Genomic DNA, 23,313 nt, shown 5'->3' on the forward strand with positions numbered 1-23,313 from the left:
TATACTCCAAAAGTACTTCATTGGCTGTAAAGCCCTTTGAGACGTCCGGTGGTCATGAAAGGTGCTATATAAATGCAAGTCTTTCTAATTGTTTCCCCTAGTGCTGATGCAGTGCCGCCTTAGCAGAGGTGCATCTTTCAGATGGATGTTAAATCAAGGCTCTGTTCAAGTGGATGTTAAAGGACCCATGGCACATTTTGAAGAACGCCAGGGAGTTCTCCCCGTCTTGAGCAACATTTCCAGAAATGATTCCTTTTATTTTTTTCTTGCTGTGTGCAGATTAGTTTGCTGTGACGCACTTTGGTTTTTCTCAGAGATGTGATCTGGAACTTTGTAAATACAAGCATTTCCTTTTAAAAATATTTGCATATTTAAGCCAAGCCTTGGCGGACTAAAGGGGCATTTAGCTCCTGTGTGCAGATTATGAACAAACTGTTCGAGTTTCGCTCTTGTTCTTTGTCCTCTCTTAAACCTCAGACGCGTCACTTTCATAATCTACTCCCTTTCCCTTTATCTATCGAAAAAAAGACTTGCATTTATAGAACGCTTTTCATAACATCAGGACGTCCCAAAGCGCTTTACAGCCAATTAAGTACTTTTGGAGTGCAGTCACTGTGGGGAAAGGTCTCAGCCAACATGTGCACGGCAAGCTCCCACAAACAGCAATGAGATATGTGACGGGATAATCATTTCGATTGATGTTGGTTTAGGGATAAATATTGACCAGGACTAGAGGGAGAGCTCACCTGCTCTGCACTTGCCTGTATTGGTATATATATTCTAATCCCACACCACCCTTCCATTGATAAAACAGTCTTTGCATATGGCTCTTATCCTAATCTCTCTCTTGTTCAGTCACGCCCTCGTGATGAGGTATTCTGGTTGACTCTTTCCTCTTGCATCCCGTCAAAGGACACGGAGGGCAGTTGCAATGCCTTAGACTCCCGAATCATAGTACAGCAACCTCCTGTTCAAAACTCCGAAAAAGCGGTGATAAAGCCGGGGCCGAGGCCAAGTCTCGCTCCTCCCGGGCCGGACTGCAGTTCCCTGTGGGCCGTGTTCACAGGCTCCCTGCGGAAGGGGAACTACGCTGAGCGTGTGGGTGCCGGAGCCCCGGTCTACGTGGCTGCTGTGTTCGAGTATCTGGTCGCTGAAATCCTGGAGCTGGCCGGCAACGCGGCCCGCGGCAACACGAAGACCCGCATCATCCCCAGGCACCTGCAGCTGGCCGTCCGCGACGACGAGGAGCTCAACAAGCTGCTGGGAAAGGTGACCATCGCTCAGGGCGGCGTGCTGCCTAATATCCAGGCTGTGCTGCTGCCAAAGAAAACCACCAGTTTGCGTCCAAGAGCAAGTAAAGTGGACAGGATTTAATCTAATAACAGAATGGCTCTTTTCAGAGCCACCCACAGTATCTTAAAACAAACAAACAAACGAACCAGCAGTCAACGTGTAGAATCCAGCGCATTATTTTTGTAAGTGAGCGTGAGCTAAGCTAATTTCTCCTCGTTATCGAAGTTTGATGACTCACTGGCTCCTTGAATTTTTTCCCTGCTCTGTGCATGGTATGAGGGATTGGTAACGTGACTGATAGCCGGGGGGTCAGGACAAAGGGTGTTTGGCATGCAGCGCTGACATGAGCTGTAGCTGACGGGAGAAAAATGTGATTACTGCTTGTTTTGGTCAAACAGTTCGTTCAGATTCAGATCAGCTCTGGCCTTTATTCCCAGTCTGTGAAGTCAGGCTTCCTGCTTCTAATCCCTGTCCGGTGACTGCTGGAAAGTGCACCCTCCGACGTGGGCATTTGGCTGGGTCTCTGTTGTAACGCCCTTTGTATTTGAATAGCTGCTGACGTTTCAATGCCTTCGTGTCAGCCGTGGTCCACTGGGTAGCAGCCTCCCCTCCGAGTCTGAAGGTTGTGGGTTCAAGACCCACTCCAGTGACTCGAGGACAAAAATATAGGACGATGCTCCATTGCAGTGCTGAGGGGAGTGTCCCAGTGTCGGAGGGACAGTACTGAGGGAGCGCCGCACTGTCAGAGGGGTAATGCTGAGGGAGCGCCGCACTGTCGGAGGGGCAGTGCTGAGGGAGTGTCCCAGTGTTGGAGGGATAGTACTGAGGGAGTGCCGCACTGTCGGAGGGGCAATGCTGAGGGAGCGCCGCACTGTCGGAGGGGCAGTGCTGAGGGAGCGCCGCACTGTCGGAGGGGCAGTGCTGAGGGAGCGCCGCACTGTGGGAGGGGCAGTGCTGAGGGAGCGCCGCACTGTCGGAGGGGCAGTGCTGAGGGAGCGCCGCACTGTCGGAGGGGCAGTGCTGAGGGAGCGCCGCACTGTCGGAGGGGCAGTGCTGAGGGAGCGCCGCACTGTCGGAGGGGCAGTGCTGAGGGAGCGCCGCACTGTCGGAGGGGCAGTGCTGAGGGAGCGCCGCACTGTCGGAGGGGCAGTGCTGAGGGAGCGCCGCACTGTCGGAGGGGCAGTGCTGAGGGAGCGCCGCACTGTCGGAGGGGCAGTACTGAGGGAGTGTCGGAGGGGCAGTGCTGAGGGAGAGCCGCACTGTTGGAGGGGCAGTGCTGAGAGAGCGCCGCACTGTCGGAGGGGCAGTACTGAGGGAGCGCCGTACTGAGGGAGCACCGCACTGTCGGAGGGGCAGTACTGAGGGAGCACCGCACTGTCGGAGGGGCAGTACTGAGGGAGCGCCGTACTGAGGGAGCACCACACTGTCGGAGGGGCAGTACTGAGGGAGCACCGCACTGTCGGAGGTGCAGTACTGAGGGAGCGCCGCACTGTCGGAGGTGCTGTCTTTCGGATGAGACGTTAAACCGTGGCCCCCAGCTGCTCCCTCAGGTGGACGTAAAAGATCCCATTTTGCTATTTTGAAGAGCAGGGGAGTTCTCCCCAGTGTACTGGGGCCAATATGTATCCATCAATCAACATCACTAAAACAGAAGATCTGGTCATTTTAACAGTGCTGTTTGTGGGATCTTGCTGTGTGCAAATCGGCTGTCACGTTTCCTACATTACAACAGTGACTTGAAAAGTACTTGATTGGCTGTAAAATGCTTTGGGACGTCCAGTTTCATGAACGGGGCTGTATTACGAAGAGCCTTTGGGGAGAATAATCAGCACATGTGGAAATGTAACCCAGAAAGGAATCGCCACCTTCAGGGGAAGAGAGCGGTGGGAAGCTGTTTATAAACGCTAATAAAATGCTGAGCCAAGCCATCTAGCTGCTCAGTGGCAGGTTTAACACAAAGCCCGCCCTTGCAGTGTTTACTGCTGTAATTGTTAATGAAGTGAATGTGGGTGGAGATGTATCTGAGTCTGCTTTTTCCTCAGTTCTTATGTGGCTATGTGTCAGCGTTTGGAAGCTCCTGTGGTTGTTAACAAGCCTTGGGTTGCTGCAATGTTTAGAGGTGTGAGCTGCGATTGCTGTGAATCACACCAGTTGTAATTACTTCACAACAGCGTCTGCAGAGAAGGAGCAGTGTGGGGGGGGGGTCATCACATTCTTTCATCACCACTTCTTTCCCCAGGGGTTTTTCTTTTGCTGCTGGGGTTACAGTTCCACAGGACATAAGCACATAAGAAATAGGAGCAGGAGTCGGCCATTTGTCCCCTTGAGACTACTCTGCCATTCAATAAGCTCATGGCTGATTTGATCTTGGCCTCAACTCCACTTCCCTGCTCGCTCCCCATAACCCTTGACTCCCTTATCGTTCAAAAATCCATCTATCTCCACCTTAAATGTATTCCATGACCCAGCCTCCACAGCTCTCTGGCGTAGAGAATTCCAAAGACGCACGACCCTTAGAGAGAATAAATTCTTGCTCCGTTCCGTTTTAAATCGCCGACCCCTTACTCTGAGACTATGGCCCCTGGTTTAAGATTTCCCCCACGAGGGGATCCTCTCGGCATCGACACTGTCAAGGCCCGAAGAATCTTGTACGCTTCAGTAAGATCACCTCATGTCCTCTGACACCTCACCCCAGTTATGGGTGTTCTTCCCGTGACCCTGGGCACTGACTGTCGCCAGGCCAGCCAGCAGGTCAGTGATCTGGCTTGCAAGGGTGCTCGGGTTCCCGGATCGAGGTCAGGAGTGGGATGCCTGTCCCTCTTTTTTTTACTTTCGCTCCCTAACCTAGAAGTGCTGACACCAGTATAGTGGCCCCCACCGTCCTATGGGAATCCAGGGAGATGGCTTGATTGGCCGTAAAATGCTTTGGGATGTCCGGTGGTCGTGAAAGGCGCTGTTTTACAAAGAGCGTTTGGGTCGCAGTACTGGAGAGTAACCAGGAACACAAAGTGAGTATGCAGGTACAGCAAGTAATTGGGAAGGCAAATGGAATGCTGGCCTTTATTGCAAGCGGGATGGGGTATAAAAGCAGGGAATTCTTGCTACAACTATACAGGGTGTTGGTGAGGCCATACCTGGAGTACTGCGTACAGTTTTGGTCTCCTTATTTAAGGAGGGATATACTTGCATTGGAGGCAGTTCAGAGAAGGTTCATGAGGTTCATTCCTGAGATGAGGGGGTTGTCTTATGAAGAAAGGTTGGGCCTATACTCATTGGAGTTTAGAAGAATGAGAGGTGATCTTATTGAAACGTATAAGATTCTGAGGGGGCTTGACAGGGTAGATGCAGAGAGGATGTTTCCTCTCCTTGGGGAATCTAGAACTAGGGGGCATAGTTTCATAATCAGGGGTTGTCCATTTAGAACGGAGATGAGGAGGAATTTCTTCTCTGAGAGGGACCTGTGGAATTCTCTGCCCCAGAGAGCTGTGGAGACTGGGTCATTGAAAAATTTAAGATGGAAATAGACAGATTATTGAACGATGAGAGAGTCGAGGGTTATAGGGAGTGGGCAGGGAGGTGCAGTTGGGGCCAAGATCAGATCAGCCATGATCTTATTGAATGGCGAAGGAGGCTCGAGGGGCCAAATGGCCGAGTCCTGCTCATAATTTTTATGTCCTGTCAGCTTACTCGGTGTAAATGGGGAATGTAGTCTCTCTGATTTTTACATACGCTTTTTATTTTAAAAAGCATTCGGTTCTTTATACTGGAGCAGTGTTGTGCTGTTGCCATGGTACCAGTGTAATGTCCAGAATATAACTTGTGCTGAATTATTCTAAGCCTCTCGCGTTGCACTGTGTAATACGTCTGAACTCCATCTGTTTATATTGTCGTGCTGGAAACCACAGCATTGAAGTCACTAGTTACCGCAGCCAAAATTTTTGTTCATTTGCAGTGGCTTGAAGTCACAGCATTGATTCCCAGCCAGGAGTAGTCCAGGTAAGTGAGCACCACGAAAAAACACGAGGAAGTAAATCTAATCGCGCGCTCGCTCTAAAATCGTGATATGTGTTTTCCTGCTTTTTGTTTTCATTGGGTTGGGTGGGCATTCTGGAAAGTAGTGCCTGTCCCGAGTCTTGCTTTCCAGTGTGGGAGAAGGTTGGCCATCCCTCCCACCCCCGGGTCGGTGCCGCGTGAGGCTTAAAACACCGCGTTGCGTGCGTGGACTCTGCCTTATTAACGCACCGCGAATAACCCAACGCCTTTTATATTCCAGGTGGTTTTCAAGACGAAAGCAAAGTATTTCCCCGAGATGGCCAAAAGGTTGTAAGTGACACTTCTACTGTAATAAACTCTGAAGTACAGAGCACAGGCGCGAGTTCAGAATTGGAGAATTTATAAAGCATGTTGTTGGCAGAATTCCCATGAAGTTGCATGATCAGCCATGATCAGATTGAATGGTGGTGCGGGCTCGAAGGGCCGAATGGCCGGCTCCTGCACCTACTTTCTATGTTTCAGCACCTATTTAAAACAATGTATTAGTTCCTGGGATGTGGGTGTCGCTGGCAAGGCCGGCATTTATTGCCCATCCCTGATTGCACTTGAGAAGGTGGTGGTGAGCCGCCGCCTTGAACCGCTGCAGTCCGTTTGGTGAAAGTGCTCCCACAGTGCTGACTTTGTCGGTACAGCTGGGTGGCTCCCCCATTTTAGAGGGCACCACATTGCTGTGGGTCTGGAGTCACGTATAGGCCAGACCGGGTAATGACGGCAGATTTCCTTCCCTCAAGGACGTTAGTGAACCAGATGGGTTTTTATGACGATCCGGTAGTTTCATGGTCACCATTACTGATGCTAGCTTTTGTTAAATTACAGATTTAAAAACATAGAAAATAGGTGCAGGAGTAGGCCATTGGGCCCTTCGAGCCTGCACCACCATTCAATGAGTTCATGGCTGATCATGCAACTTCAGTATCCCATTCCTGCTTTCTCTCCATACCCCTTGATCCCTTTAGTCATAAGGGCCACATCTAACTCCCTTTTGAATATATCTAACGAACTGGCCTCAACAACTTTCTGTGGTCGAGAATTCCACATGCTCACAATTCTCTGAGTGAAGAAGTTTCTCCTCATCTCGGTCCTAAATGGCTTACCCCTTATCCTTAGACTGTGACCCCTGGTTCTGGACTTCCCTAACATCAGGAACATTCTTCCTGCATCTAACCTGTCCAGTCCCGTCAGAATTTTATATGTTTCTATGAGATCCCCTCTCATTCTTCTAAATTCCAGCGAATATAAGCCTAGTCGATCCAGTCTTTCTTCATATGGCAGTCCCGTCATCCCGGGAATCAGTCTGGTGAACCTTCGCTGCACTCCTTCAATAGCAAGAATGTTCTTCCTCAGATTAGGAGACCAAAACTGTACACAATATTCAAGGTGTGGCCTCACCAAGGCCCTGTACAACTGCAGTAAGACCTCCCTGCTCCTATACTCAAATCCCCTAGCTATGAAGGCCAACATGCCATTTACCACCTTCACCGCCTGCTGTACCTGCATGCCAACTTTCAATGACTGATGAACTATGACACCCAGGTTTCGTTGCACCTCCCCTTTTACTAATCTGTCACCATTCAGATAATCTGCTTTCCTGTTTTTACCACCAAAGTGGATAACCTCACATTTATCTACATTGTACAGCCTCTGCCATGTATTTGCCACTCACCTAACCTATCCAAGTCACCCTGCAGCCTCACAGCTCACACTGCCACCCAGCTTAGTGTCATCTGCAAACTTGGAGATATTACATTCAATTCCTTTGTCTAAATCATTAATGTATATTGTAAATAGCTGGGGCCCCAGCACTGAACCTTGCGATACCCCACTAGTCACTGCCTGCCATTTAATTAACTGAATTTAAATTCCCCAGCTGCAGTGGTGGGATTTGAACTCATATCTCTGGATTATTAGTCCAGGCCTCTGGATTACTAGTCCCATGTGATAACCAGTATGCTACTGCACCTGGTGGTTGGGGTACAGCATGGTTCTAATTTGAATCTGTGCCAGTCGGGTGGACCTGGGACGAGAGTCCAACACCACCAGGGCAAATGCCACTACAACAGGCTGGCACCACGAAGGCAAAACAGCTTAACTATAAGTGCGTGTGTGGTATATTAGATATCAATTTGGCTCTCAGCATCAATGAGGCACACCACATCCTACAGCGCCGACCAGTCGCTGTTGGTTAGATGCCGAGTCAAGCAACTCCTACTTTGTGGTCTTCTGAGCGAGATTGGCCATTTTGTGCTGAATTTGGGGCACATTTTGTGTGGTGGACCCTGGTCTAAGATTCTAAGGGGGATTGACAGGGTTGATGACGCTCGGTTGTTTCCCCTGGCTGGAGAGTCTGGAACCAGGGAGCACAGTCTCAGTTTGCTGACGATACAAAGATGGGAGGAAAAGCAATGTGTGAGGAGGACACACAAAATCTGCATAAGGACACATACAGGCTAAGTGAGTGGGCAAAAATTTGGCAGATGAAGTTTAATGTTGGAAAGTGTGAGGTCATGCACTTTGGCAGAAAAAATCAAAGAGCAAGTTATTATTTAAATAGAGAAAGATTGCAAAGTGCTGCAGTACAGCGGGACCTGGGGGTACTTGTGCATGAAACACAAAAGGATAGTATGCACGTACAGCAAGTGATGGAATCTTGGCCTTTATTGCAAAGGGGATGGAGTATAAAAGCAGGGAAGTCTTGTTATAGCTGTGCAGGGTATTGGTGAGGCCACACCTGGAGTACTGCGTGCCGTTTTGGTTTCCATATTTACGAAAGGATATACTTGCTTTGGAGGCAGTTCAGAGAAGGTTCACTCGGTTGATTCCGGAGATGAGGGGGTTGACTTATGAGGAAAGGTTGAGGAGGTTGGGCCTCTACTCATTAGAATTCAGAAGAATGGGAGGTGATCTTATCGAAATGTATAAGATTATGAGGAGACTTGACAAGGTGGATGCAGAGAGGATGTTTCCACTGATGGGGAAGACTAAAACTAGAGGGCATGATCTTAGAATAAGGGGCCGACAATTTAAAACTGAGATGAGGAGAAATTTCTTCTCTGAGGGTTGTAAATCTGTGGAATTCGCTGCCTCAGAGAGCTGTGGAACCTGGGACATTGAATATATTTAAGACAGAAATAGACAGTTTCTTAAAAGATAAGGGTTATGGGGAGCAGGCAGGGAAGTGGAGCTGAGTCCGTGATCAGATCAGCCATGATCGTATTGAATGGCGGAGCAGGCTCGAGGGGCCGTATGGCCTACTCCTGCTCCTATTTCTTATGTTCTTATGATAAGGGGTTGGCCATTTAGGACTGAGATGAGGAAGAATTTCTTCACTCAGAGGGTGGTGAATCTTTGGAATTCTCTGCCCCAGAGGGCTGTGGATGCTCTGTCATTGAGTATATTCAAGGTTGAGAGATTTTTGGAGTCTAGGCATCAAGTGATATGAGGATTGGGTGGGAAAGTGGAGGTGAGGTCGAAGATCAGCCACGATCCTATTGAATTGGGGAACAGGCTCTAGGGGTCGAATGGCCAACTCCTGTTCCTAATGTGTTATGTACTGAAGTTACTGAGTTAATGTTTTGTAACTCTGAAGAAAGGATTTGACGCATTGAACACATTAACATACACCTCATCTTATCCGTGGCAAAACCTCTTTTATTAAAAGGTGCCCAAATAATTTGCTGGGGTAATGAAATGGAATCTTTCCTGTTTCAGGCAGTCAGTGACTGCAGCAAGCAATCGCAGGGGAAATCAAAGGGGGAAAACTGCAATTGAGTCGATGCTTAGTCCAGAGGGGTGCAGAATACCCGGCAGAAAGGAGATTCTATTCCTGAAGCTGAGTCGAGTTTTGTTGGAACAGTGCTGGTGATCAAAGACCGAGGTCAGAGCGGGAATAGAAGGATGCTTAAGGTGGGGGTGCAAGGGGCGACTGTGGGTCTTGCTAGCGGGCAGGATGTTCATGACGTCGTTACCTCACCTGTGTTTGGCCTTCCCAGTGTTGAGGAGACTGCACCATTAGCAGTAAATACAGTGCGTCAGATTGCAACAAGAGCGTGTTGCTATTTCTCTGTCACGGAGTGAGTGTTTTGGAGCATTGGATAATGGACGAGTGCCGCCTATCCTCTGGACTGCCCAAAGTTGGAAGCAATAGAATAGTGAACTCGGGTATTGCGATAAGGCCCATCACTCCTGAAAGAGTGTCGGGGGAGTGGAAAATGTGCTTGGTGCTAGATCTTGTTGTCGGTGGAAAATGATCTGACGAATATGGAAGCTGCTGGGGTCAACGACTAGGGGAAGGCAAGAGCAGGAGCCCGGAAAATGGGGTGGGCTTTGTCCCGATTCCTGTCGACCACTGTAGACACGGTCACTCATTCCACGTAGGACCCTTGAGAGTTTCAAACCATCAGTCTGGGTTATGTTCAAAAGTGAGGAGTCGGAGTCTGACCCACCCCAGATATAGCTTTTCCAGCTCGAATGAAATCTCCGCGCTTTACTCGTTCCGTTCGGGTTGGCAGCTCAAATGCCACCACTTCTTCAGAGCTGAGCTTTGGCCTCACCCTCTCCTCTGCAGACTTCGCTTTAACTTTCTCTTCGCCCCAGCTCAATTCGAATCTGATTCTTGCAGCTGCAGCCTTATAGAAAGTAGCTGTTTGTTGTGAAGCAGCTTTCAATAGCTTGCAGGAAGGCTGGAGGAAGTGTGTCACCACAGAGCTGTCTTTTTCCACCACCTCAGCCAAGCCAGCATTATGTCGTAGAACTTGGTGCGTACAAACCTCAACTGTTGAAGACACTGAACGGCTTTTTGTGCCTGTTTGTGTGACCAGTTTCCTAGATGAACTCCACATTGTTTGCAATGTTCGCACTTTACGTATAGGTTTTGTGTAAGAATCTCCTCCCCAACTTCTCTGGCTTAATGGGGGACATTAGGCGATACAGATGAGGAAGGTAACAAGAAAGAAAGAAAGAAAGAAAGAAAGATTTGCACGACCACCGGACATCGCAAAGAGCTTTTCAGCCAGTGAAGTACTTTTGGAGTGTAGTCACTGTTGTAATTTGGGAAACGCGGCAGCCAAATTGCGCACAAGCAAGCTCCCACACACAGCAATGTGATCATTACCAGATCGATTGTTTTATTGTTATGTCGATTGAGATCTCATCCAAAACACGGCAGCTCTGACAGTGCGGCGCTCCCTCGGCACCGGCCCTCCGACAGTGCGCCGCTCCCTCAGCACCGCCCCTCCGACAGTGCGGCGCTCCCTCAGCACCGCCCCTCCGACAGTGCGCCGCTCCCTCAGCACCGCCCCTCCGACAGTGCAGCGTTCCCTCTGCACCGCCCCTCCGACAGTGCGGCGCTCCCTCAGCACCGCCCCTCCGACAGTGCGGCGCTCCCTCGGCACTGCACTGGAATGTCAGCTTTATGTGCTCAGTCCCTGGAGTGGGACTTGAACCCACAACCTTCTGACTCCGAGGTGAGAGTGCGACCCTCTGAGCCACAGCTGACACTCTGAGGACTGATCCTCATATCTCTTCTGACTTGACTGTGCGGTAGTTTGCCCCCGAGCCCTAAGAGCAATATCAGCTCGGGTTCCTGCTCCAAACCAATAGCCGGCGGTTGCTGCTGGAGTTGGGACATCAGTTGAGATAATCAGGCCTGGCTGTGATGCCTCCACAGTCAAACAACTTAATAGTCATTGTTTCGGTTGGCATAAAGAATGGCCACTTGGGTAAGTGGAGGATGCCCAGCATCTTCAGACGAGGCGGTGAGATAACTGAGGCTAAAGAAAGATCTGCGTTCGTATTCTCCCCCTCTTGTCACTGGATTGTGATAGCTCAGCGCGCTCGTGTCTCGCCAAGTTCCGGATTGATGTTTTGGCTCGAGCTCATTTCACCTGGGACTTGTAGAGCAGGCAGAGAGAGAGAGAGAGAGAAAGAGGAGATTTTCATCCAATTGAACAGGCTTGATTTAAGCGCAGGTGTCAGAGGTGAAAGGATAACACTGGATCTATTCCGTCTTTTTTTTAAAATTCATTCATGGGATGTAGCCGTCGACAGCAAGGCCAGCATTTATTGCCCATCCCTAATCGCCCTTGAGAAGGAGGTGGTTGCTGGGCCATTTCAGAGTCACGCACATTGCTGCGGGTCTGGAGTCACGTATAGGCCAGACTGGGTAAAGACGACAGATTTCCTCCCCTAAAGGACATTAGTGATCCAGATGGATTTTTACGACAATCCGGTAGTTTTATGATCACCATTACTGATGCTAGCTTTTTATGCTAGATTTATTTATTAACTGAATTTAAATTCCCCAGCTGCCGTGGTGGGATTCGAACTCGGATCTCCCTATCATCAGTCCAGGCCTGTGGATTACTGGTCCAGTAACATAACCACTACGCTACCACTGTACCTGTAGCAAAGCTTTGTTTGGAGCCATTTCATTTTCAGTCAGTCCGAACTAGCACTTAATCTGCTGCACTGCGCAAATTGGGGACAGTAATAATATCACTGGACACCCCACAAGTTTTCCTCTCTTTCCCCGGCACACCTTACCAGCGCTGATTTAAAATATTTAATAAGCAGAGTGGTTTTTTTAATGACTCCTTTTTATTCTGAAAAGCGCCTTTTTTTTTCTCCCCACTTCTACTTTCTGTACTTTCTCAGATATTTGCATACTTCCTCAAACGTTGATAAGGTGGTTAAGAAGGCCGACGGAATGCTTTCCTTTATTAGCCGAGGCAAAGCATACAAGAGCAGGGAGGTTATGCTTGAACTGTATAAAACACTAGTTAGGCCACAGCGAGAGTACTGCGTGCAGTTCTGGTCACCACGTTACAGGATTGCACGAGAGAGGGTGCAGAGGAGATTTACGAGGATGTTGCCAGGATTGGAGAATTTTAGCTATGAGGAAAGATTGGAGAGGGTGGAGTTGTTTTCTTTGGAACAGAGGAGGCTGAGGGGAGACGTAATTGAGGTGTATAAAATTATGAGGGGCCTGGATAGAGTGGATAGGACAGATCTATTTCCCTTAGCAGAGGGGTCAACAACCAGGGGCCATAGACTTAAAGTAATTGGTAGGAGGTTTAAAGGGGAGATGAGAAAACAAAATTTCACCCAATGTGGTGGGGGTCTGGGGCGGAACTCACTGCCTGAAAGGGTGGTAGAGGCAGAAACCCTCACCACATTTAAACAGCCCTTGGATGTGCACTTGAAGTACCGTAGCCGACAGGACTACAAACCAAGAGCTGGAAAGTGGGATTCGACTGGATAGCTCTTTGTCGGCCGGCACGAACACGATGGGCCGAATGGCCGCCACCTGTGCTGTAATTTTTCTATGATTTCCATTCCTTGTGTCTTTACAGCTGCTTGTTCCGCCTGTCAATCTGTAAACATTCCTTCTCCGGTTGAATAGCGCGCAACTTTCCCAGTTGGCTGCAAACCCAACAGCAGAAGCAAATCCTGCCGGAATTGTCGAGCAAAGAGAATTATATTATCTGGCGATGGGCTCTTTAAGCTGGGAACAGTGCAAGCCCAGTATGGGGAATTGATGGGAGCTGATTGCTTTAAATCCAGAGTGGTGGTGGGTGCGTGTGATTATTTGCATTGTAATCTCACCCAGGGCTGGAGAATAAAGTGCAAAAGCACTTTGTGGTTTTCTGATGATCCTGCGATGGTTTAATCACTTCCACCCGCACTCTCCTAATAACCATTTCCTGTTGATGTTCGTTTGATTAAAAAATAAATCCAAGCTATTGGGGCCGTCTGTGGAAGGCCCTCTATCCCTCCCACTCTGCCTGGCATACTCGCACGATAATCGTGCCCAATAGTATCTTTGCTGAAGGACTCTCTTTTTCTTCTTCTTTCCGACCCCCCTCCCTTCATTTTTCTCTCTTTCTCTTCTCTCAAAGTGCTTAGTCTGTTATTACAACAGTGACTACACTCCATAAGTACTTCACTGGCTGTAAAGCGCTGAGACATCTGGTGGTCGTGAAAGGCGCTATATAAATGCAAGGCTTTCTTTCCTCCTGGGATATGTCTTTTTAAAAGAAAGTCAGTGTTGGGAGAGGTTCAGCGCCCCCAAATAATGTACAAGCTTCGATACGGAGTGTCAGTAATCTGAGGGGTGAGAGTGTTGCCGCTGTATCCGATCTTGTCCTCCTCAAAACAGCTCCCCGCGTGGACTTTCTAGTGCAGGTTACTGGATAGTGAGGAGGAGCAGGAACTCTGGCTGGGTTCTATTCTTTCCCTCACCCTCTTCCCCCATCCCTACCATTCACCCTCCCCAGCTGCCTCAGCATAAGACAGAGCTTGCAATATGGGAATGGTAGGATAGTGGTTATGTTACTGGACTAATGATCCAGAGGCCCGAGTTCAGATCCCAGCACGGTAGTTGTGGAATTGAAATTCAATTCATTAAATAAATCTGGAATAAAAATCTAGTATCAGTAATGGTGACCATGAAACTACGAGATATACTTTCTCTCTATCTACCCAACTGTTCCCCTTAATACCCTGAAAACTTTGATCAGATTGCGCCTTGCAGCGAAGGTTCACCAGATTGATTCCTGGGATGGCAGGACTGACATATGAAGAAAGACTGGATCGACTAGGCTTATATTCACTGGGATTTAGAAGAATGAAAGGGGATCTCATAAAAGCATATAAAATTCTGATGGGACTGGACAGGTTAGATGCAGGAAGAATGTTCCCGATGTTGGGGAAGTCCAGAACCAGGGGTCGCAGTCTAAGGATAAGGGGTAAGCCATTTAGGACCGAGATGAGGAGAAACTTCTTCACTCAGAGAATTGTGGACCTGTGGAATTCTATACCACAGAAAGTTGTTGAGGCCAGTTCGTTAGATATATTCAAAAGGGAGTTAGATGTGGTCCTTACGGCTAAAGGGATCAAGGGGTATGGAGAGAAAGCAGGAATGGGGTACTGAAGTTGCATGATCAGCCATGATCATATTGAATGGTGGTGCAGGCTCGAAGGGCCGAATGGCTTACTCCTGCACCTATTTTCTATGTTTCTGTGCTAACCTTCTAAATTCTAGGGAATACAACCCTAACTTCTGTAATCTCTCCTTGTAACTTAATCCTTGAAGATTGTAATAAAAATCCATCTGGTTCGCGAATGTCCTTGAGGGAAGGAAATCTGCCGTCCTTACCTGGTCTGGCCGATATGTGACTCCAGACCCACAGCAAGTTGACTCTTAATTGCCCTCTAAAATGGTTGAGCAAGTCACTCAGTTGTACTCAAGAAGGCAGCTCATCACCACCTTCTCGAGGGCAATTAGGGATGGGTAATAAATGCTGGTCCAGTGATACCTATATCCCCTTTTTTTTTTAAATTATTTTTTTGGTGAAAAGGGATCGAACTTGGGACCTCCCTTGTCTCTCTAGCTAAGTACCACAAAAGCTGTGTTTACCATTACAACACAAACGCAAAATACTGCGGATGCTGGAATCTGAAATAAGAACAGAAAATGCTGGAAATACTCAGCGGGTCGGGCAGCATCTGTGGAGAGAGAGAATACAAAGTTAACGTTTCAGGTCAATGACCCTTTGTCAGAACTGGATGTAACAGGTTTTTAAGCGAGTGCAGAGGCAGGGAAAGGGGAGGGAAAAGGTCAAAATGGAAGGTCTGTGATAGGCTGGCAGGTAGAAGAACATAAGAAATAGGAGCAGGAGTCGGCCATACGGCCCCTCGAGCCTGCTCCGCCATTTAATATCATGGCTGATCTGATCATGGACTCAGCTCCACTTTCCTGCCCGCTCCCCATAACCCTTTACTCCCTTATCGGTTAAGAAACTATCTATTTCTGTCTTAAATTTATTCAGTGTCTCAGCTTCCACAGCTCTCTGAGGCAGCGAATTCCACAGATTAACAACCCTCTGAGAGAAGAAATTTCTCCTCATCTCTGTTTTAAATGGGCGGCCCCTTATTCTAAAATCATGCCCTCTAGTTCTAGTCTCCCCCATCAGTGGAAACATCCTCTCTGCTTCAACCTTGTCAAGCCCCCTCATAATCTTACATGTTTCGATAAGATCACCTCTCATTCTTCTGAATTCCAATGAGTAGAGGCCCAACCTACTCAACCTTTCCTCATAAGTCAACCCCCTCATCCCCCGGAATCAACCGAGTGAACCTTCTCTGGACTGCCTCCAAAGCAAGTACATCCTTTCGTAAATATGGAAACCAAAACTGCACGCAGTATTCCAGGTGTGGCCTCACCAATACCCTGTATAACCCTGCTTTTATACTCCATCCCTTTTGCAATAAAGGCCAAGATTCCATTGGCCTTCCTGATCACTTGCTGTACCTGCATACTATCCTTTTGTGTTTCATGCACAAGTACCCCCAGGTCCCGCTGTACTGCAGCACTTTGCAATCTCTCTCCATTTAAGTAATAACTTGTTCTTAGATTTTTTTCTGCCAAAGTGCATGACCTCACACTTTCCAACATTATACTCCATCTGCCAAATTTTTGCCCATTCACTTAGCCTGTCTGTGTCCTTTTGCAGATTTTTTGTGTCCTCACACATTGCTTTTCCTCCCATCTTTGTATCGTCAGCACTCAGTCTATTCTTCCAAGTCGTTTATATAGATTATAAATAGTTGGGGTCCCAACACTGATCCTTGCGGCACCTCACTAGTTACTGGTTGCCAACCTGAGAATGAACCATTTATCCCGACTCTCTGTTCTCTGTTAGTTCGCCAATCCTCTATCCATGCTAATATATAACCCCCTACCCCGTGTACTTTTATCTTGTGCAGTAACCTTTTATGTGGCAGGAGAGGTTAAATGACAAAAGAGATGATGGTGCGAGGCAAAAGGAGATGGTGATGGGACAAGTTATGAAACAAAAGATGAGTCTCGATGGGGTGTAAATGGAGATTGCAGAATCATCAGCAGCTGCCGTGGGAAAGAGAGAAAGCAGGAAAAAAATAGGGGTACAAATGATGCTTTGGTTTGAAATTGATGAACTAGATGTCGAGTCCAGCAGGCTGTAAAGTGCATAAACGACAGATGAGGTGCTGTTCCTCGAGCTTACGTTGAGCTTCATTGGAACAGTGTAGGAGGCCGAAGACGGAGAGAGCGGGGAATTAAAGTGACAGGCGACCGGAAGCTCGGGGTCACGCTTACAGACTGAACGGAGGTGTTCTGCAAAGCGGTCACCCAAAATCTGCGTTTGGTCTCCCCAATGTCGAGCTGAATGTTTACCATTGCAAGCTTACTCGAGTTTAAATCAATGGCGGGTCGCTCGGTAAAGGCGCTGCTCTTTCAGTACGACCTGACTTAAGATTGACGAGTGTAGAAGGATTTGTGTTTGTATTTCAGGCTGCCGATACGCTTGGCTTTCCTGGTTGCGAGCCTGCTGTTTCTGACGGTGAACTTGACCTGTGCCTTGCTGGTGAAGATTCAGCACGCGGAGACCAAAACCATCGTCTTGGCGCGGGTGATCATCAACGACTCCCTCTTCGTTGTCGGCGCCGTCTCGTTGGCAGCCTGCCTGTACGTCATTGCCAAAACGTCGCCCTCCACCAACATCTACCTGGAATCCAAGGTTAACGCAGTCAGTAAATGTGCCGTGCAGGCGCGCCGTGATGTGTAAAGCGCGGTTCCGTATTTTTCAAATGCCTTTTGCGTTCGATGGAGATGAAGGGAATGGAAAATTGGATGGAACCATTTCATTTTTGGAATACTAGTACAAAAGCAAAATACTGCGGCTGCTGTAATCTGAAATAAAAACATAAAATGCTGGAAATCCTCAGCAGGTCAGGCAGCAGCTGTGGAGCGAGAAACAGAGTTAACATTTCGGGTCAACGACCCTTCGTCAAAACTGGCAATAGTTCGAATTGTAACAGATTGTTAAGGAAGTGCTGGGCGCGGAGAGAGGGGGTGGGCGGGGGTGCATTTTCCGTGGCAGCTGGCAATTAATCCGCCATTCACACCCTATCTAGACGTCTCCGCAAGATCCTACAAATTCCTGGGAGGACAGGTGCACTAACATCAGTGCCCTCATTCAGGCTAACATCCCCAGCATCGAAGCACTGACCACACTCGATCAGCTCCGCTGGGCAGGGCCACATTGTCCGCATGCCCCCCCCGACACGAGACTCCCAAAGCAAGCGCTCTACTCGGAACTCCTTCACGGCAAACGAGCCAAAGGTGGGCAGAGGAAACGTTACAAGGGACCACCCTCAAAGCTTCCCTGATAAAGTGCAACATCCCCACCGACACCTGGGAGTCCCTGGCCCAAAGATCAGTCCGCCCTAAGTGGAGGAAGTGCATCTGGGAGGGCGCTGAGCACCTCGAGTCTCGTCGCCGAGAGCGTGCAGAAACCAAGCGCAGGCAGCGGAAGGAGCGTGCGGCAAACCAGTCCCACCCTCCCCTTCCCTCAACCACTGTCTGTCCCACCTGTGAACGGGACTGTGGTTCCCGTATTGGACAGTTCAGTCACCTAAGGACTCATTTCAGGAGTGGAAGCAAGTCTTCCTCGATTCCGAGGGACTGCCTATGATGATGATGATGAGGCTCACCTTTTGTTTCCTAACTTGTGTTATTACCATCTCAATTCGGCCCATCATCTCCTTTATCTCTCCAATCTCTCCTGCCTTCCACCCTATCACAGACCTTCCCTTTTCCTCTTTCCTCCCTGCCCCACCGCCACCCCTTTTCCCTCTTTCCGGGCCGCAGCATTTCCTTAAGAATCTGTATCATCTCAAGCTATTGCCGATTCTGACGAAGGGTCATCAACCTGAAACGTTAACTCTGTTTCTCTCTCCATCGATGCTGCCTGACCCGATGAGTATTTCCAGTATTTTCTGTTTTTATTTAATTTTTGGAATATGTTGCACTGAAGGTTTTGCGCCAATAGGAAGTGTTTTTGGAGAGAGGGTGGGTGTGGTGAGAAGATGGATAAGTGAGGCTGCTCTGTCAAAATGAGTGGGCCATTCCTGTTCTTAAACATTCTGTGTTGTCGTTTGTGGAACTGAAATTAAGTGTCGTTAGTTTTTCTGACCTTGCTGCTGTTTTGTGCAGGGGACATCGGTCTATCAGACCACGGCTGTTGGAGCGTTGGTAATCCTGCTGTACACCAGCAGAGCCTGTTACAACCTGGTTGCCGTGATGCGTTCACCAGCCTCTCATGTGGACACTTTTGACTATGGCTGGTACAATGTCTCTGACCAGGTAATAGCGGGCTTCTAAATCCTCTCCATTCCTGAATGCGATTTGCTGTCTACATCAGAATTAGGAGCAGGAGGAGACCATTCGTTCCCTCGAGCCTGCTCCGTCATTGAATACGATCATGGCTGATCTTCGACCTCAACTCCACTTTCCTGCACTGTCCCCATATCCCTTGATTCTCTCAATATTCAAAAATCTATCACTCTCTGTCTTGAATATACTCAAAGCCTCCACGGCCCTCTGGGGCAGAGAATTCCAATGATTCACCCCCCTCTGAGTGAAGAAATTCCTCCTCATCTCCGTCCTAAATGGCCGACCCCTTATCCTGAGACTGTGACCCCTGGTTCTAGACTCCCCAGCCCGGGGGAAACATCCTCCCTGCATCTACCCTGTCAAGCCCCTGTAAAAATTTTGAAGGTTTCAATGAGATCGCCTCTCATTCTGCTAAACTCGAGAGAATACAAGCCTTGTCTACGCAATCTCTCCTCGTAGGACAATTCCCCCCCATCCCAGGAATCAGTCTGGTGAACCTTCGTTGCACTCCCTCAATGGCAAGTATATCCTTGGGTAAGGAGACCAAAACTGTGCACAATACTCCAGGTGCGGTCTCACCAGAGCCCTATATAATTGCAGTAAGACGCCTTTACTCTTGTACTCCAGTACTCTTGTAATAAAGGCCAACATACCATTTGCTTTCTTAATTGCCTGCTGTACGTGCATGTTAACATGTGTACTCAACCTGACTCTGCTCCCAGCTGGTGAACGCAGTGAGTGCCTGACTCCCCTGGGTGAGGGTGAGGGAAGCAAATCAAACGCTTGATCCCACAATTTTTCTCATCTGTTGTGGATAAATGTTTGGTGGAATCTGCTCCAGTTACTACTTCCCAAGTACTGCAGTAGAATCTCAGCCTCGATAACAACAACTTTTATTTATATGGCACCTTCAACGGAGTGAAACGTCCAAACTTCACAGGAGTGTTATGAGATTTTAAAACTTGACACCGAGTCGCAGGTGACCAAAAGCTTGGGTCAAAGAGGCAGGATTTAAGGAGCGTCTTGCAGGAGGAAAGCGAGGTAGAAAGGTGGAGAGGTTTAGGGAGGGAGTTCCAGAGCTTGGGGCCCAGGCAACAGAAGGCACGGCCACCGATGGTGGAGCGATTATAATCAGGGATGCTCAGGAGGACAGAATTTGAGGAGCGCAGAGATCTCGGGGCGGGGTTGTGGGGGGGGTGCGGTGTTGTGGGACTGGAGGAGATTACAGAGATAGGGAGGGGACGAGGGCCATGGAGGGATTTGTAAACAAGGATGAGAATTTTGAAATTGAGGCGTTGCTTAACCGGGAGTCAATGTCGGTCAGCGAGCACAGGGGGTGATGGGTGAGCGGGACTTGGTGCGAGTTAGGACATGGGGCAGTGAGCGCAGGGGGTGATGGATGAGCGGGACTCAGTGCGAGTTAGGACACGGGGCAGTGAGCACAGGGGGTGATGGGTGAGCGGGACTCGGTGCAAGTTTGGACACGGGGGCAGTGAGCACGGGGTGATGGGTGAGCGGGACTTGGTGCGAGTTTGGACACGGGGCAGTGAGCACGGGGTGATGGGTGAGCGGGACTCGGTGCGAGTTAGGACATGGGGCAGGCGAGTTTTGGATCATCTCTAGTTTACGTAGGGTAGAATGTGGGAGGCCAACCAGGAGTGCTTTGGAATAGTGAAGTCTAGAGGTAACAAAGGCACGGATGAGGGCTTCAGCAGCGGATGAGCTGGGGCAGGAGGCATAGACGGGCAATGTTACGGAGGTGGAAATAGGCGGTCTGAGTTATGCTGCGGATATATGGCCGGAAGCTAATTTCAGGGTCAAACGTGCTCCAATCTCTAGTGAGGCTTGAACCCGCAACTTCTCGAATATAGAAAACATAGACATAGACATAGAAAATAGGTGCAGGAGTAGGCCATTCGGCTCTTCAAGCCTGCACCACCATTCAATGAGTTCATGGCTGAACATGCAACTTCAGTACCCCATTTCTGCTTTCTTGCCATACCCCTTGATCCCACTAGTAGTAAGGACTACATCTAACTCCTTTTTGAATATATTTAGTGAATTGGCCGCAACAACTTTCTGTGGTAGAGAATTCCACAGGTTCACCGCTATCTGGGTGAAGAAGTTTCTCCTTATCTCGGTCCTAAATGGTTTACCCCTTATCCTTAGACTGTGACCCCTGGTTCTGGACTTCCCCAACATTGGGAACATTCTTCCTGCATCTAACCTGTCTAAACATTTCAGAATTTTAAATGTTTCTATGAGATCCCCTCTCATTCTTCTGAACTCCAGTGAATACAAGCCCAGTTGATCCAGTCTTTCTTGATATGTCAGTCCTGCCATCCCAGAAATCAGTCTGGTGAACCTTTGCTGCACTCCCTCAATAGCAAGAATGTCCTTCCTCAAGTTAGGAGACCAAAACTGTTCACAGTACTCCAGGTGTGGCCTCACCAAGGCCCTGTACAACTGCAGTAAGACCTCCCTGCTCCGATACTCAAATCCTCTCGCAATGAAGGCCAACATGCCATTTGCTTTCTTAACCGCCTGCTGTACCTGCATGCCAACCTTCAATGACTGATGTACCATGACACCCAGGTCTCATTGCACCTCCCCTTTTCCTAATCTGTCACCATTCAGATAATCTGCCTTCCTGTTTTTGCCACCAAAGTGGATAACCTCACATTTATCCACATTGTACTGCATCTGCCATGCATTTGCCCACTCACCTAACCTGTCCAAGTCACTCTGCAGCCTCTTAGCATCCTCCTCACAGCTCACACCGCCACCCAGCTTAGTGTCATCTGCAAACTTGGAGATATTACACTCAATTCCTTCATCTAAATCATTAATGTACAATGTAAACAGCTGGGGCCCAGCACAGAACCTTGCGGTAGCCCACTAGTCACTGCCTGCCATTCTGAAAAATACCCATTTACTCCTACTCTTTGCTTCCTGTCTCTTCCAACCAGTTCTCAATCCACGTCAGCACACTACCCCCAATCCCATGTGCTTTAACTTTGCACATTAATCTCTTGTGTGAGACCTTTTCGAAAGCCTTCTGAAAGTCCAAATACACCACATCAACTGGTTCTCCCTTGTCCAATCTACTGGAAACATCCTCAAAAAATTCCAGAAGATTTGTCAAGCATAATTTCCCTTTCACAAATCCATGCTGACTTGGACCTATCATGTCACCTCTTTCCAAATGCGCTGCTATGACATCCTTAATAATTGATTCCATCATTTTACCCACTACTGATGTCAGGCTGATCGGTCTATAATTCCCTGTTTTCTCTTTCCCTCTTTTTTTTTTAAAGTGGGGTTACATTGGCTACCCTCCACTCCATAGGAACTGATCCAGAGGCTATGGAATGTTGGAAAATGACTGTCAATGCATCCGCTATTTCCAAGGCCACCTCCTTAAGTACTCTGGGATGCAGTCCATCAGGCCCTGGGGATTTATCGGCCTTCAATCCCATCAATTTCCCCAACACAATTTCCCGACTAATAAGGATTTCCCTCAGTTTCCTTACGAGACCCTCTGACCCCTTTTATATCCGGAAGGTTGTTTGTGTCCTCCTTAGTGAATACCGAACCAAAGTACTTGTTCAATTGGTCTGCCATTTCTTTGTTCCCCGTTATGACTTCCCCTGATTCTGACTGCAGGGGACCTATGTTTGTCTTTACTAACCTTTTTCTCTTTACACATCTATAGAAACTTTTGCAGTCCGTCTTAATGTTCCCTGCAAGCTTCCTCTCGTACTCTATTTTCCCTGCCCTAATCAAACCCTTTGTCCTCCTCTGCTGAGTTCTAAATTTCTCCCAGTCCCTGGGTTCACTGCTATTTCTGGCCAATTTGTATGCCACTTCCTTGGCTTTAATACTATCCCTGATTTCCCTTGATAGCCACGGTTGAGCCACCTTCCCTTTTTTATTTTTACGCTAGACAGGGATGTACAATTGTTGTAGTTCATCCATGTGGTCTCTAAATGTCTGCCATTGCCCATCCACAGTCAACCCCTTAAGTATCATTCGCCAATCTATCCTAGCCAATTCACGCCTCATACCTTCAAAGTTACCCTTCTTTAAGTTCTGGACCATGGTCTCTGAATTAACTGTTTCATTCTCCATCCTAATGTAGAATTCCACCATATTATGGTCACTCTTCCCCAAGGGGCCTCGCACAACGAGATTGCTAATTAATCCTCTCTCATTACACAACACCCAGTCTAAGATGGGAGAGAGAGCTACCAATGGAGCCAAGCTGATGAGTTCGTGCCTTCAGGAGATGGGAGATAATCATAAGTTGTTCCCGCACGACTGAAAAGTCAGACACGCTGGTGAACGGAATGACATTTTGTGCCAAAATGCAGTAGCACCACATTTCTGCACGGATCCACGCACATGGGCACATCGCCAATTTGTCTTGATGTGTGCGAGGGAGGGTTTTTTTCAAGAAAGATAACACTTTTGTCTCCGCAGGCTGATCTGATGTCAAATCTCGGGGACAAAGGTTACCTTGTGTTCGGTTGCATCCTGTTCTTCTGGGAGTTGCTGCCGACTGCCCTGTTGGTGCTGTTTTTCCGTGTGCGGAGACCAGCTCAGGACCTGGTGAGCCTAGTGGGAAGTTGGATTCTATCCCTTGCTCCCCGTTCTCTTGTAGTGAAAGCGGGTGAGCTGCAGGCTGGTGCTTCAGAGGCATTCTCGGCACAGCTGCGATCAGTCGTTCACCAACTCATTTATGAGCTCTGCCC

At 48.5% G+C, this 23,313-nt stretch overlaps 1 protein-coding gene across 2 annotated transcripts in view; it reads left to right on the top strand.

Annotated features, from left to right (window-relative positions):
- Window positions 1–23,313, top strand: part of LOC139239432 (integral membrane protein GPR137-like) — a 53,280-nt gene that overhangs the window by 17,252 nt on the left and 12,715 nt on the right. The window contains exons 4-7 of one of the 2 annotated variants that reach the window (XM_070868159.1): window positions 5,567–5,616; window positions 16,676–16,901; window positions 18,380–18,529; window positions 23,042–23,170. In XM_070868159.1, the coding sequence (XP_070724260.1) occupies window positions 5,567–5,616; window positions 16,676–16,901; window positions 18,380–18,529; window positions 23,042–23,170 (555 nt within the window). The remainder of the gene's footprint in view (window positions 1–5,566; window positions 5,617–16,675; window positions 16,902–18,379; window positions 18,530–23,041; window positions 23,171–23,313) is intronic. The other variant, XM_070868160.1, reaches the window with a different exon arrangement.

The sequence above is a fragment of the Pristiophorus japonicus genome, chromosome 27 (assembly GCF_044704955.1).
Source record: "Pristiophorus japonicus isolate sPriJap1 chromosome 27, sPriJap1.hap1, whole genome shotgun sequence".
NCBI classification, from domain to species: Eukaryota; Metazoa; Chordata; class Chondrichthyes; family Pristiophoridae; genus Pristiophorus; species Pristiophorus japonicus.